The sequence below is a fragment of the Chiloscyllium plagiosum genome, unplaced genomic scaffold (genome assembly GCF_037043375.1).
Source record: "Chiloscyllium plagiosum isolate Xiang-an unplaced genomic scaffold, Cpla_swu_hap1 HiC_scaffold_20, whole genome shotgun sequence".
Taxonomy (NCBI): Eukaryota; Metazoa; Chordata; class Chondrichthyes; order Orectolobiformes; family Hemiscylliidae; genus Chiloscyllium; species Chiloscyllium plagiosum.
This window is the reverse complement of record NW_028270158.1, coordinates 51,515,464-51,528,882: the sequence shown is the minus strand read 5'-3', so window position 1 is coordinate 51,528,882 and position 13,419 is coordinate 51,515,464. Positions and strand designations below refer to the sequence as shown.

Here is a 13,419-nt window from a genome sequence, read left to right as displayed (position 1 = left end):
AAAATCAATTAGTAATTCATCAAATCTCCTCTGACAGCACCTTCCAAACCCAAGACCAACTTCTATTTCGAAGAGTAAAGGCAGAAGATTTGTGGGATCACCTGCAAAGTCCTCACTCACCATCCTGACATGGAAATATATCACTATTTCTTCACTATCACTGGGTCAAGATCCTGGAGATCCCTCCCTAATGGCATTGTGGGTCAACGCACAGCAGGTAGACTGTAGCGGTTCAAAAAGGCAGCTCACCCCCACCTTCTCAAGGGCAATTAGGGACGGGCAATAAATGCTGGCCCAGCCAGTGACACCAACACCACTTGATTGAATTTAAAAAAAGGAACAGGCCATTTAGCCCCTTTCTACCATTCAATTCGATCAGAGCTGACCTTTACTACTTTAGCTTAATATCCCTCAGTAGCCTATCTTCAGAAAGATTGTGCCTTATTTTTCTGGTTTCCCTGATCATCAAAAATAGTCATTTCGTGCCTAGTCTTTTGTACTCATTAAAACTTTTAAACACGCCAATCATTTTCCCCTTTAATATTCTGCATTTAGTTTATCAGGATTGTAAATTGCACTTTCTCCAGTAATGATTTGGGGATGCTGGTGTTGGACTGGGGTGTACAAAGTTAAAAATCACACAACACCAGGTTATAGTCCAACAGGTTTAATTGGAAGCACTAGCTTTCCGAGTGCCACTTCTTCATCAGGTAGTGAACCACCTGATGAAGGAGCAGCGCTCCGAAAGCAAGTGCTTCCAATTAAACCTGTTGGACTATAACCTGGCGTTGTATGATTTTTTAAATAATATATTTTTATTAAGAAAAAATAGTTTTTTAAATATTACAACAAATACAAAACAATGCAATTCAAAACAGTACAAAAATAGTACAAAACTAAACCCAAATAATAAAAAAAATTCCCCAACCCACCCTCCTATACGAACGTATAAACATATATAGAGAAGTATAAAATTTTAAAAAAACCTAAACTAGCTATTTAACTAATAAATAAATACCTAAAAACAAACAAATAAATAGTAATAACTCAGCCCAGCCAAACAAAACACTCATACATTCACAGTTCCTCCTCCCTGGATATTGAACTCATGAAACACAATCGTTACGGCTATGTAAAAGCCCTTGTTAGTGTGGTAGATAAATCTGTGTCCAGGTATTTCAAAAAGGGTTGCCATGTCTTGTAAAAATTCTCAGTTTTGTGGTGTACCATATTTGTGAGAAAATCCAGGGGAATATGCTCCATAACAATCTTCCGCCAACCCGACAGGCCTGGGGGGTTTTCTGATATCCAACCTAACAAGATATTCTTCCTTGCACAGAATGTAAGAATATTGAAAAGTTTTTTCTTATGCGCATCTGCAGGAAATGCAATGGGTAGGCCCAAAAGGAGCGAATTGGGTCCTTCTCCACCCCTACACCTAAAATCTTCTCCATTGCACCCACCACAGCACTCCAATATGTTTGAAGCCTGTCACAAGACCAAAGACAATGGGTAAGAGTACCCGTACAGACCTTGCACTTGGGACATGCTGAAGATACCCTTGGTTTAAATTTTGACAAACGGTCTGGGGCTAAGTGGACTCTGTGGAGAATCTTCAACTGTAAAGCATAGGTCCTATTGCAAATTGTTATCTTCCTTGCATTCTCCCAAATATCCTCCCATGCCTCTGAAGAGACTTCAACACCCAGCTCTCTTTCCCACATCTTGCAGAGTCGATCAAACTCTCTGAGGTGGCACCCCCCAATTCGTGATATAGAGTACTGACAGAGAGTGTACTCTTAGCCCTCAGTACCCCTCTTTCTATGTCAGATTTGTAGGGATCAGTCAAAAGTGTGGTCTTTTTTTGAATAAAATCCCTAACTTGAAAAAAACGAAAGAGGTCTCTATTAGGTAACTCGTACTTCTGTACTAACTGATCGAAGGACATCATTACGTCTACCTCAAATAAATCACCCATGCAAGATATACCCCTAGCCGCCCAACGTTTAAATCCTGAATTTAACATACCCGGTTGAAAACCTGGCATGCCTACTAAAGGTGTAAACAAAGATGTTTTGCCAATTTTACCTTCCCTCTGCCAAATTGCCCTCCATGCTTTAATAGTATTGATGACTATTGGGTTATGGCAATATTCCCTAACTGTCCTCACCTTGTCCAAAAACAGCAAACTGGTAAAGGGGGCACCTTGCCTGGGAGGCTTCGATATCTAGCCATATTGAAAGAGGGTCCCCACAAACCCAATCACTCACACAGGTCAAAAGTGAGCTTAATTGGTCATTGTTAATGTCCGGAAGGTCTACTCCCCCAATCTGTGAGGCAACTGCAGTTTGGCTAATTTAATGAGGGGCCGTTTACGGTGCCAGATAAAGGAGCTGAACCAACCGTTCAGTCTCCTGAGTGTTTGTTTATTGAAAATCGGGGGAGCATCTGTATAGGGTATAGCAAGCGAAGGAGAATATTCATCTTAATAAGCGCTATCCGACCCAACCATGAGACTGGAAGTGCCTCCCATCTTTGGAGATCTTGTTTAATTTTTTCAAATAATTGAGTAAAATTGGCTTTGAACAGCCAATCCAGAACTAGAATAATGAATATGCCCAAATACACAAAACCCCTCTGTGCCCACCTAAATGGGAATCTATAGTCACGTTCAAGAGCCAACTCTTTTGTAAGACCACCCATAGGCATAGCCTCTGATTTAGCAAAATTAATCTTATACCCTGAAAAAGCACCAAATGCGTAAATGCATTGTATCAGGCAAGGCACTGAAACTGCTGGATTTGTCAAGAAAATTAGAACATCGTCTGCATACAGAGAGGTCTTATGTAATTTTAACCCCATTTCTGGAACTGATATATTGAGATCCCCACAAATGGCCTCTGCCAATGATTCAATCACCAATGTAAAAAGTAATGGTGAAAGGGGACAGCCCTGCCGGCTGCCCCTAGAAATATTTAAATCGCTTGATCGTACCCCATTGGTAATGACCGCCGCGAGAGGCACACCGTACAGAACCTTTACCCATCTTATGAAAACTTTGCCCAGACCAAACCGGTCTAGAGTATAGAAAAGGTATGGCCACTCAAGTTGTGTGATTTTTAACTTTCTCTAGTAACTAACAGAGTGCTGCACTATCTTTACTTCAATTATGTGAGCTGAGAATTTCCCTACATAAAGGTTCCAAATGAAATTCGAAACTTACACAGTCCATAGATTGTACTGAATAAATTGTGTGATTCCATTCTTTTGAATTATATCTAAGCGGCATAGCAATAGCACACTGTTTATAAAACACTTTGAACATAGTGAAAATGTTCCAACAGTGTTATCACCCAGAGGAAAATAGGATCTTGGAACAGGAATAGGCCATTCAGCCCTTTGAGCCTGCTCCTCAATTAGATCAAACTGATCTAGTGTAGTCTCAATCGGCTTTCATGTCTACAGCCCATAACCATTGCTCCAAAACTTCAACACAGAATCCCATATAGAGAGGTGACCAAAAGCTTAGTCCAAGAGTTAGGTTTCTGGGCGCCCGAAGGGAGGAGAGAGAGGGTGGGATGATAGGGAAGGGCTATCACTGCCTACGTGGCTGAAGGCACAGCTCAGCTCAGCTGCCATTGGTGGAGCAAAGTAAGTTTGGGAGGGGTAAGAGGTCACAATGAGAGAAGCAGGGAGATCTTGGGGATGAGGGGGGGAGCTGCCGGACTGCAGAAGGAATACAACAGAAAGAAGGCAAAAGGAATATCAAGAACAAAGCAAGGGTGGGATTTGATCATCCTGACACTACATACTCAGTTACAAAAGCCACATTTCAAGGTTGGGGGTGGGGCATAGTTTATTAGAGAAAGAGCAAAAGAGAAGCAGATGTCTTTGTGCATCTCTTAGAAATTCATTTTGGCTTTTTTAAAATTATTCACGTGTGGAACGTGGGTGTCACTGGCTGGGCCAGCATTTATTGCCCGCCCCTAGTTAATCCTTGAGAAACTAGTGGTGAGCTGCCTTCTTGAACTGCTGCAGTCCACCTGCTGTGGGTTGACCCATCATGCTATTAGGGAGGGAATTCCAGGATTTTGACCCAGCGACAGTGAAGAAATGGAGGTATATTTGTAAGTCAGATAGTGAGTGACTTGGAGGGGAACTTGAAGGGGGTGGTGTTCCCACGTATTGGCTGCCCTTGTCCTTCTGCATGGAAGAGTGGTCATGGGTTTGGAAGATGCTGTCTGAGGATTGTTGGTTGCTTGACTAGACTGTGAGGAAAAAGTGAGGTCTGCAGATGCTGGAGATCAGAGCTGAAAATGTGTTGCTGGAACAGCGCAGCAGGTCAGGCAGCATCCAGGGAACAGGAGAATCGACGTTTCGGGCATAAGCCCTTCTTCAGGAATGAGGAAAGTGTGTCCAGCAGGCTAAGATAAAAGGTGGGGAGGAGGGACTTGGGGGAGGGGCGTTGGAAATGCGATAGGTGGAAAGAGGTCAAGGTGAGGGTGATAGGTCAGAGTGGGTGGGGGCAGAGAGGTCAGGAAGAAGATTGCAGGTTAGGAAGGCGGTGCTGGGTTCGAGGGATTTGACTGAGACAAGATGGGACTAAAGAGTGCAGAGTTCAAAAACACAAGGAATATAGGTTATATAGTGTTATGCCTTGTTAGGAAAATTAAAGTTGTCATTTTATCATAATCATGTGTCTGGCTTTGACAATTCCCAAATCTCACTCAGGTCTAGGCACTCTACTCCATTCCATGGTCAATTGTGACCTGCACTTCCAAGGGACACCTTCAGCTATCTTTGCCATCGGCTGGCGATGGAAGGGACAACAAAACACAGCATTGCATTTGAGAAATTCCGAACTTTGAAGTGTCAGAAAGAGTCCCCTCTTGCAGTCACTGAGGACCCTGCAAGCACTTGTGTTACCCAGCTAAAAGGAATACATTAGAATCACCAGCCTGTGATTGTACCCTTAATTCTGAAACATTGCAATAAGTGTTTTAATGTGAAACCGCCTTATCCAATTATCTAATCCAACATCCAATGACTCAAACTTTACGAAATAGCAGCCCCAGTTTTATTAATCCATGTACTTCAATGTGGTCTGTTTTTACAAGATAACAGATCCTGCCTTCTGTTGAGTTAGATTGCAAATTCCTGCAGACTTAAAATGGGAAGTTCATGTAAAAAGACCCAACCCATACATCAACAAGAATGCATTCAGACTGAAATTCCGTTTTCATGAGATAATGTATCATCTTATCAACTTGTTACTTCTAGCTTCTCACACATGTCATGAAGTTACAGCAACCTTTCATCTTGTGTCAATGGCTTTTTCATGTTCAAATTCTCTTCAAGTCCTCCTCAGGCCTACTTCAATACTCTTCAATATTCATGAGCCTCAGTAGAAATGGGAATCACAGTCGAAGCAAGCTGGAGATTCAGAAGTTTCACACGTTAAAACAGTGAGAGGAGAATGGAAACAGGGGTTTCCCAGTTTATCATGGAGAGTGGATAGAGAGCAGAGAGTTACAGAGATTAAAATAGTGTTTGGATAGACAGCAGGGTGATTCAGACTTTAAAACAGTGATTGGTTGGAGAGCATGTAGTTCCATAGTTTAAAACAGTGAGTGGATACAGGGATGGAAGTTTCACAGTTTAAAACAGTGAATGCAGAGATAACTGGAAGTTTCAGCTTAAAACAATATATGGATAGAGAACAGGGTGTTTCACAGTTTGAGGACATTGGGGTTTCACAGATTAAAACAGTGAGTGAATAGAAAGCAGAGACATTATAGCTTAACACAGTGAGCACAGAAACAAGGCATTTTACAGTTTAATACAGTACATTGATAATAGCCACGTGTTTCACTGTTTCAAACAATGTGTGGATAGAGAGCAGGGCATTTTACAGTTAAAACAGTGATTTGACGATTTCACACATTGATGGAAAGACAACAGGGAGTTACATAGATAAAAAGCAGAGAATAGAGAACAGGAACTTAATAATTTAGCCCAATGAGTGCAGAAACAGGGAGTTGCACATTTAAATCATTGAGTCCATTCAGTGCATAGCATTTCATGTTTTAATTCAGTGATAGACAGAACAGGGAGTTTCACAGTTTATCACAGAGAATGGATAGAGAGCAGAGAGTTTCTCAATTTGAAACACTGAGTGATAGGGCGCTGGTATTTTCACAGCTTAACAATGAGGGGTTAGAGAGCAGGGGATTTTCACAGATTAAAACACAAGTGTACTGGAGGTCCTGCTGGATTGAGTGATACCAATGCAAGATTTCTTCTTCCCCAGGATCAGCAGTGGTTGCCATGAGACCAGACCATGTCCAACCTGTTCCTAGGTTGCCATCCGGGTTAAAAGTGTTTCAGCCATCTGGAGAAATGCCCAGCCATTTCGGAAGAAGGTAATTGACATTCTCCACTTTGCCAGCGTTAAATCCAGCATCTTCTCTCTGATACTGCACGCTCTATCTCTGCCAGTAGACTCACCTCAAACCAAGGTTGGTGCTCAACCCCTCTCACTATTTCCGTTCACTCACCTACTCCAATCCCCAACAGCACTAACCCTGCATGCCCTCTGTGCTGCCTACTAACACACCTGGACCACATCGCTACCCGCACCATCTGCAATAGCTGTGCCAGTCACTGTTATTTCCCCAGTCTCTCCTTCTCTCTCTCTCTCTTGGATTGACTTGGCAGAATTGCCCCAAAAGAGTACAGCCCAGACTGATTTATCTACAGCTGGTATGCGAGCACTCTCCAGAGTGGTTGTACCAGACCTGCAAGACTGACCCCAGACCCCAGACTCTGGTAAGACTAAGCACCTGACAGACTGTGGTAAACCCCATGGACTGAAATTGGACAAGTCCCAAGACTGACTATGGTGGTACCCCCTGACCAACATCAGTCCCTTTTGACCCAACCAAGGACTGCTCCCCTCTGTCACACAGACGTGACTATATTTGCTTGAAGCACATGTGGCGTGGTTGCCATGTTAGCCACTGGCACATGGCAGGTGTGACTTCAATGTAGTGAGGTGCCAAACAATGCCCATGTTCACCATCTTGACTGTTCAGTGCTCTGAACCATGACACGCAGCCTGCCTCTCCCTCTGCATTAGAAAGCAATACAAGCCACAGAGCTTGGCAGCCCTCAAGCAAATGCAAAGTGAATGGGCGCTATGAAAATGGAACTAATAACCACAGGGTGCATCCTGTGCAGATGCATGAGTTGGACGCAGTTCAACCTGGCAGAAGCATGCAAGCTGTAACTGCCCCTGAATTCCAGAGTGAAATGTTGGAGAGTTCAGGTGGAGTGCCAGTCCGATCAAGAAGAGAAATGTTGTTGTGGTGAGGCTGATGCTAACCTGTGTGGATGAAGGGTGATGGGGGATGGTGATTATAATGTCGGGACAATGTATTGAACACAGAGTTGGATGCAGGATGATGCAAGGCACACCCACTCTGATTTGAATGTGTGCTGTCTAGTTTCTAGGGAAGGAGAGGAAAATTGGAAGTGGGATGTAAATAAGGTGTAAAACAGTTTAGAAAACATTTTCATGACATTGAGATTCTGAAATTTTCACTCTGGCCATATTTTCCTAGCTTCTTGCCTTTACCCACATCACAACCCCTAAATGGATGGACAGGGTTGGTGTAGAAAGGATGTTTAGATTAGATTAGATTACAGTGTGGAAACAGGCCCTTCGGCCCAACAAGTCCACACCGCCCCGCCAAAGCGCAACCCACCCATTCCCCTACATTTACCCCTTTACCTAACACTACGGGCAATTTAGCATGGCCAATTCACCTGACCTGCACATCTTTGGAATGTGGGAGGAAACCGGAGCACCCGGAGGAAACCCACGCAGACACGGGGAGAATGTGCAAACTCCACACAGTCAGCCGCCTGAGGCGGGAATTGAACCCGGGTCTCCGGCGCTGTGAGGCAGCAGTGCTAACCACTGTGCCACCATGCCGCCCATTTCTCTGGCTAGGGGGGAGAGGAGGGGTCTACACCAGCAGGGAATAAGGTATAAGCTATTTAGAACAAAGATCAGAAGAAATCTTTTCAATAGAGATCTGTATCATTAAGATTCTCGACTTTACAGGATTCTGGAAGCTCAGTCCTTAGAATCCCTAGTGTGAAAACAGGCCATTTGGCCCATCAAGTCCACAACAACCCTCCGAAGAGCATCCCACCCAGACCCATTCCCTACCCTATCCCTGTAATCCTGCATTTCCCATGGCTAACCCACCTAGTCATGCACATCCCTGTGACATTATGGGCAAATTAGAATGGCCCATTCACCCTGACCTGCACATCTTTGGATTGTAGAAGGAAACTGGAGCATCAGGGGAAACCCAAGCAGACCCAGGGAGAATGTGTAAACTCCACACAGTCACCCGAGGGTGGAATCGAACCTGGGTCCCAGGTGCTATGAGGCAGCAGTGCTAACCACTGAGCCACCGTGTCGCCCCTTGAGTATTGAGTATATCCAAGGCTGAAATCAATTGGTTTCTAGGTACCAGCAGCATCAAGGAAATGGGCATGAAAATGGTGTTGAGATGGGTGATCAGCTGTCATCTGGAATGGAAAAGCAAGTCTGAGAGGCTGACTGGCCTCTGGCTTTGATTTTCCTGTCCTTCCTTCTGACTTTTCCTGTGCATCATTCCAGTTTAGTTTTATCTTTGCTGATGTGATTCCAAGTGAAACTTTCAGATACATTTACGTTTTCACGATTGGCAATCTAGTTGCTGCTTTAAGATAAGCCAATGTTTAAAGTGCTGATCAGTTTACTTGTGGCTGTGAAGACTAGACTATCTGAATAGTATCTGGAATATCTGCCCGAAAAAAAGACCCCAACACACCGCCCTGTTCCCTGGCCAAAAAAGACCCTGTGTCTTTTCAATACACTGCCCTGTTCCCTGGCTAACATCACTGTCTCAGGCTTGCTGCAGTCACTAGTGAAGCTCAGTCCACACTGGAAGAACAGCACCTCATTTTCCACTTGGGAACCCTGCACCCTCTGGACTCAATATCGAGATCAGTAACTTTAGGGTCTGAATTCTCCCATGTCCTTACCACAACTCCCACACACCAGGGCTTGTTACCACATAGTCTTGCAACCCATTGCAAGATACTAACGATCTCTATTAACAGCTATTCACCCTCCTAGCCAGATCATTATCCAACCCTTTGTCTGTCCAACTGCTCTTCTCTCTCTTTGGGTTCTATCCTCACCTATCATTTACTCCTACGCCCCCACCCTATCTTCTGCATATAAACTGACATTTTCCTAGCTACCATCAGTTCTGAGAAAGGATCACTCTACCTGAAACGTTAACTCCGATTTCTCTCCACAGATGCTGCCAGACCCGCTGAGCTTTTCCAGCAATTTCTGTTTTTTTGTGTCTGAACAGCAGTGTGGTGAGAGTGGCTAACAAGAAAGAATCCATTGTAGCGATTCTCCAACAAGGAAAGTATTGCCTGGAGACTGTCTGTCAAGTAAGGACGATATCGCTGTGGGTCCCATGGTAATGGTGCTCTTTATTTCTTCGATGAAGAGCAACTGGATAACTCTTTTGGCACAATGCTGTACATGCACAGATTGCTATGACAACAGACAGAACAGCCACATAACCTCAAAGAATTGCAACAGTCATTAAAACAATTAGTATCAACCAATCGTCACCAATTCACAGGTTTTGAAGGATAGGCCAGTACAGTGAGAGGTCACTTCCTGAAGAACTCAAGATCAGGTGTGGAAAATGAAGCCTTTGAATTACAAATAGATCTAATGCTTTTTGACATTACACTAAATTCATTAAACAATGCATGAAATGCACAGACAACTCCCACACTGCCATTCTGCTGTTGAGGTAAGACCACAGTTACACTATTTAAAACAACACTGAGGCCTACTAGCTCATTGAAGAAACTCCTTTACGTTGACAAATGCTTTATATTATGGTTACGTGGTGTAAACATAGTCTTACACAATCATGGCCCTCACCATAAAAATAGCCAAACAATTTTTACTGTTTTAATAAAAGCAGGAAATGTTGGAGAAACTCAGCAGGTCTGACAGCATCTGAGGAGACAGAAAGCAAAGCTAACATTTCTTTGGAACTGAAAACATTAATTCCTTTCTCTCTCTCCACCAAGGCTGCCAGACCTGCTGAGTTTGTCTAGCACTTTCAGGTTTCATTTCAGATCTTCAGCATCTGCAGCATTTTGCTTTCAGTTTGCCACTATACTTTCGTTCCTATTAACCCTTCACCACCTCAAATTAAGCATTTCCTAGATTGAATTAACCCAGGGTTGGAAAGATTCTACTCACTGGACTCTAGATGAGTGGACCAAACCAGCTACAAGTACACAAATATATACGTTATTTTTATGAAATATAGCTTTGAAATCCTATTGTAGGAGTAACATTCTGGTGCTGTAGTGTGTGGTTTCTTCCACGAGATGTTGCTAGTGAGCTTTCTTCATGTGACACCAATAATAAAAGGAGGAATCATATCATAGAGCATTTCCTAGATTGAATTAACCCAGGAATGAAAGTCAGGTCCCCCTTCAAGCTTTCCCCTGTTCAACTCTTTTTCATGGCCACACAGGTTTTCATGAAGAAAAAGAATTTGAACCTCAGACGTTTTAAGATTGCCTGAAAAATTAGTCAATGCTAATTCATCTCGCTTTCCAAGTTTTCTTCTCCCAGCCCCGTTACCCCACTTGAAAATTGCCACAACCCCTCAGTCAGAGCTGAGAGACCTAGAGGAGAGCTGAGCAATTGGTATAACTTAGTCAGGGCTTGCAATGACCATTGATGGCTTGGAGCTCACAAGTGTTGGCTTGAGAGCCCAGTTAGGGAAGCCTGTTCTTAACTGACAAACCACCAACGGTCCAATGCCATAACCAAATGTATTGGTAAACCCAAGGCCAAAGGAATAGATTGAAGCCCCACTTTGTATTTCCCATTGACTACAGTCTCTGTTTTCTAGTCCATGTTACTGTCTCAGATAATTAGGAATTGATAGACAATGAAAGATTAGAATCTTGACATGTTTGTCTTCGGCCATTCTGATTGTTGAATGGTCAGCCATCAAACACTATCAATGAGTCCACAACAGAAACAAGCATTGGGGATGGTGGTGGTTGCTGAGTGGGGGGCGGGTGCCAAATGGTGGAAAGCTTTGGAAATAACAATTAGGCCCAAACTCACCTGTTCCTCCCAAGCATTCTATACTCGCCCCGTTGTTCCAATGTATTGCGCCATCAGAACATTGCAGTCACCTTTTACTCTGTGTGCGCCCTGCTCCTCATTGCAAAGGACATGACCATGAAACACAGCCAAGTTATGACAAACCCCTTGCAAGAATACCAAGAAATGACAACAATTCATCACAGTGCTCAGAACCTTGACAGATAACAAAGCTTTTAAAAAAAAAGACTCAATGACAATTATTCTAAGCTCTAGTCGCTCGGATTATTAATTCCACAGCTGGATCTGAAATCAAAGTGTGCAGCATCAACCCCCTAAAACATATTGATCAAATTAGTTTTTGCAGTGTCATGTGAGAAAGGTAAGATTTCAAATATGTTTCTGGTGACAAGCACAAAATCCAGCAGCAAAATGTACAATGTTCATGGTTTCAAAATAATAGCAATTCTGCTCTCACTAGACAGAACTTGCTTTAAAAATCTTGCGCATTTCTGAACTCTAAAATGCTTTTGTAATGCCCCCACGACCCCTCCCCACCTACCAACACTTGACCCTCTTTGCCCTTCCAAAGGAGATGACTGCTGGGGTAGGGTCCCATTGATGGCGTAGCCCCCTGATGCTTGGCATGCCTCATCCTTCTTTGTGCTACAAAGTGACTATCAGTGTAATGGGTCCCACAGCCTAACCCAGTTCTCCCTGTCATCCATAAGCATGCATTTTCCAAAAGGACTCGTTGGGAAGGGTTCCCAATGTTATTCAGCTCCATTTGACTATCAGAGTTGGATCGTTTGGGGTGTTGATGGCTTACAGCTCTGCCAATGCATTCACCCCACCAGACTAAATGGTGGGCAATGAGTTACCACTTTAAAAAACATTCGTGCGTCACGTGTTACCACCAAGCTCCTCCCCAACACTCTCGCTATGTGCCCCGGGATCCTGCAAACCTCAATTGTCTGGTTGTGAACTGAAACAAACGGTGGGTCTGCAGCAACAATGGGATCGGCATGGTTACAGTATTGACTATCAGCCCGCAATCTGGAAAGGTCAAATACAGTCAGGGAAGGGGAAAAAGGTGGACTGCAGGAAAAAGAACTGGGAGGAATACAAACAAAAAAAAGCGGGGGGGGGGGGGAACTCTGCTGAGATTCCACGGGAAATATTCCAATAAAAAAGGGAATTGTGAAGTGAGCTGAAACAGCAGTAGTAGGTTGCATGAGACCAAGGAATTTAAAGAGAATGGGGAGCACAGGCACTCAAAGCTGAGGAGGGCAGGTGATATTGAAGCAGAAAGGAGACATTCATTTATTGAGAAAGTCACAGAAGAGACAGATAGATGTTGAGAGCAAAGCTAACAGGCAGGCACAATGGTAAAGCAGTGAAGATTGAGATCTTAGCAAATTGACAAAGATCTGTAGTAGCGGAGGAGAAACAGAGCACTTATCTGTTTGTAATTTTTATTAATAACTTGGAAGAGGGAGTCGAAGGGTGGGTCAGTAAATTTGCAGATGATACGAAGATTGGTGGAGTTGTGGATAGTGAGGAGGGCTGTTATCGGCTGCAAAGGGACTTAGATATGATGCAGAGCTGGGCTGAAGAGTGGCAGATGGAGTTCAACCCTGTCAAGTGTGAGGTTGTCCATTTTGGAAGGACAAATAAGAATGTGGAATACAGGGTTAACGGTAGGGTTCTTAGTAAGGTGGAGGAGCAGAGGGATCTTGGGGTCTATGTTCATAGATCTTTGAAAGTTGCCACTCAGTGGCTAGAGCTTGTAAGAAGGCCTATGGTGTATTAGCGTTCATTAGCAGAGGGATTGAATTCAAGAGTCGTGAAGTGATGTTGCAGCTGTACAGGACCTTGGTTAGGCCACATTTGGAGTACTGTGTGCAGTTCTGGTCGCCTCACTTTAGGAAAGATGTGGAAGCTTTGGAGAGGGTGCAGAGAAGACTTACCAGGATGTTGCCTGGAATGGAGAATAGGTCGTACGAGGATAGATTGAGAGTGCTAGGCCTTTTCTCATTGGAACGGCGAAGGATGAGGGGTGACTTGATAGAGGTTTATAAGATGATCAGAGGAATAGATAGAGTACAGTCAGAAACTTTTTCCCCGGGTACAACAGAGTGTTACAAGGGGACATAAATTTAAGGTGAAGGGTGGAAGGTATGGGGGGATGTCAG

General features: G+C 43.7%; 1 protein-coding gene across 1 annotated transcript in view; it reads left to right on the top strand.

Annotated features, from left to right (window-relative positions):
• LOC122560543 (solute carrier family 38 member 10-like) overlaps window positions 1–9,492 on the top strand; it is an 82,843-nt gene extending 73,351 nt beyond the window's left edge. The window contains exons 12-13 of the mRNA XM_043711277.2: window positions 6,311–6,422; window positions 9,384–9,492. Of these exons, the coding sequence (XP_043567212.1) occupies window positions 6,311–6,422; window positions 9,384–9,402 (131 nt within the window). The 3' untranslated portion in view covers window positions 9,403–9,492. The remainder of the gene's footprint in view (window positions 1–6,310; window positions 6,423–9,383) is intronic.
• The last annotated feature ends 3,927 nt before the right edge of the window (window positions 9,493–13,419 follow it).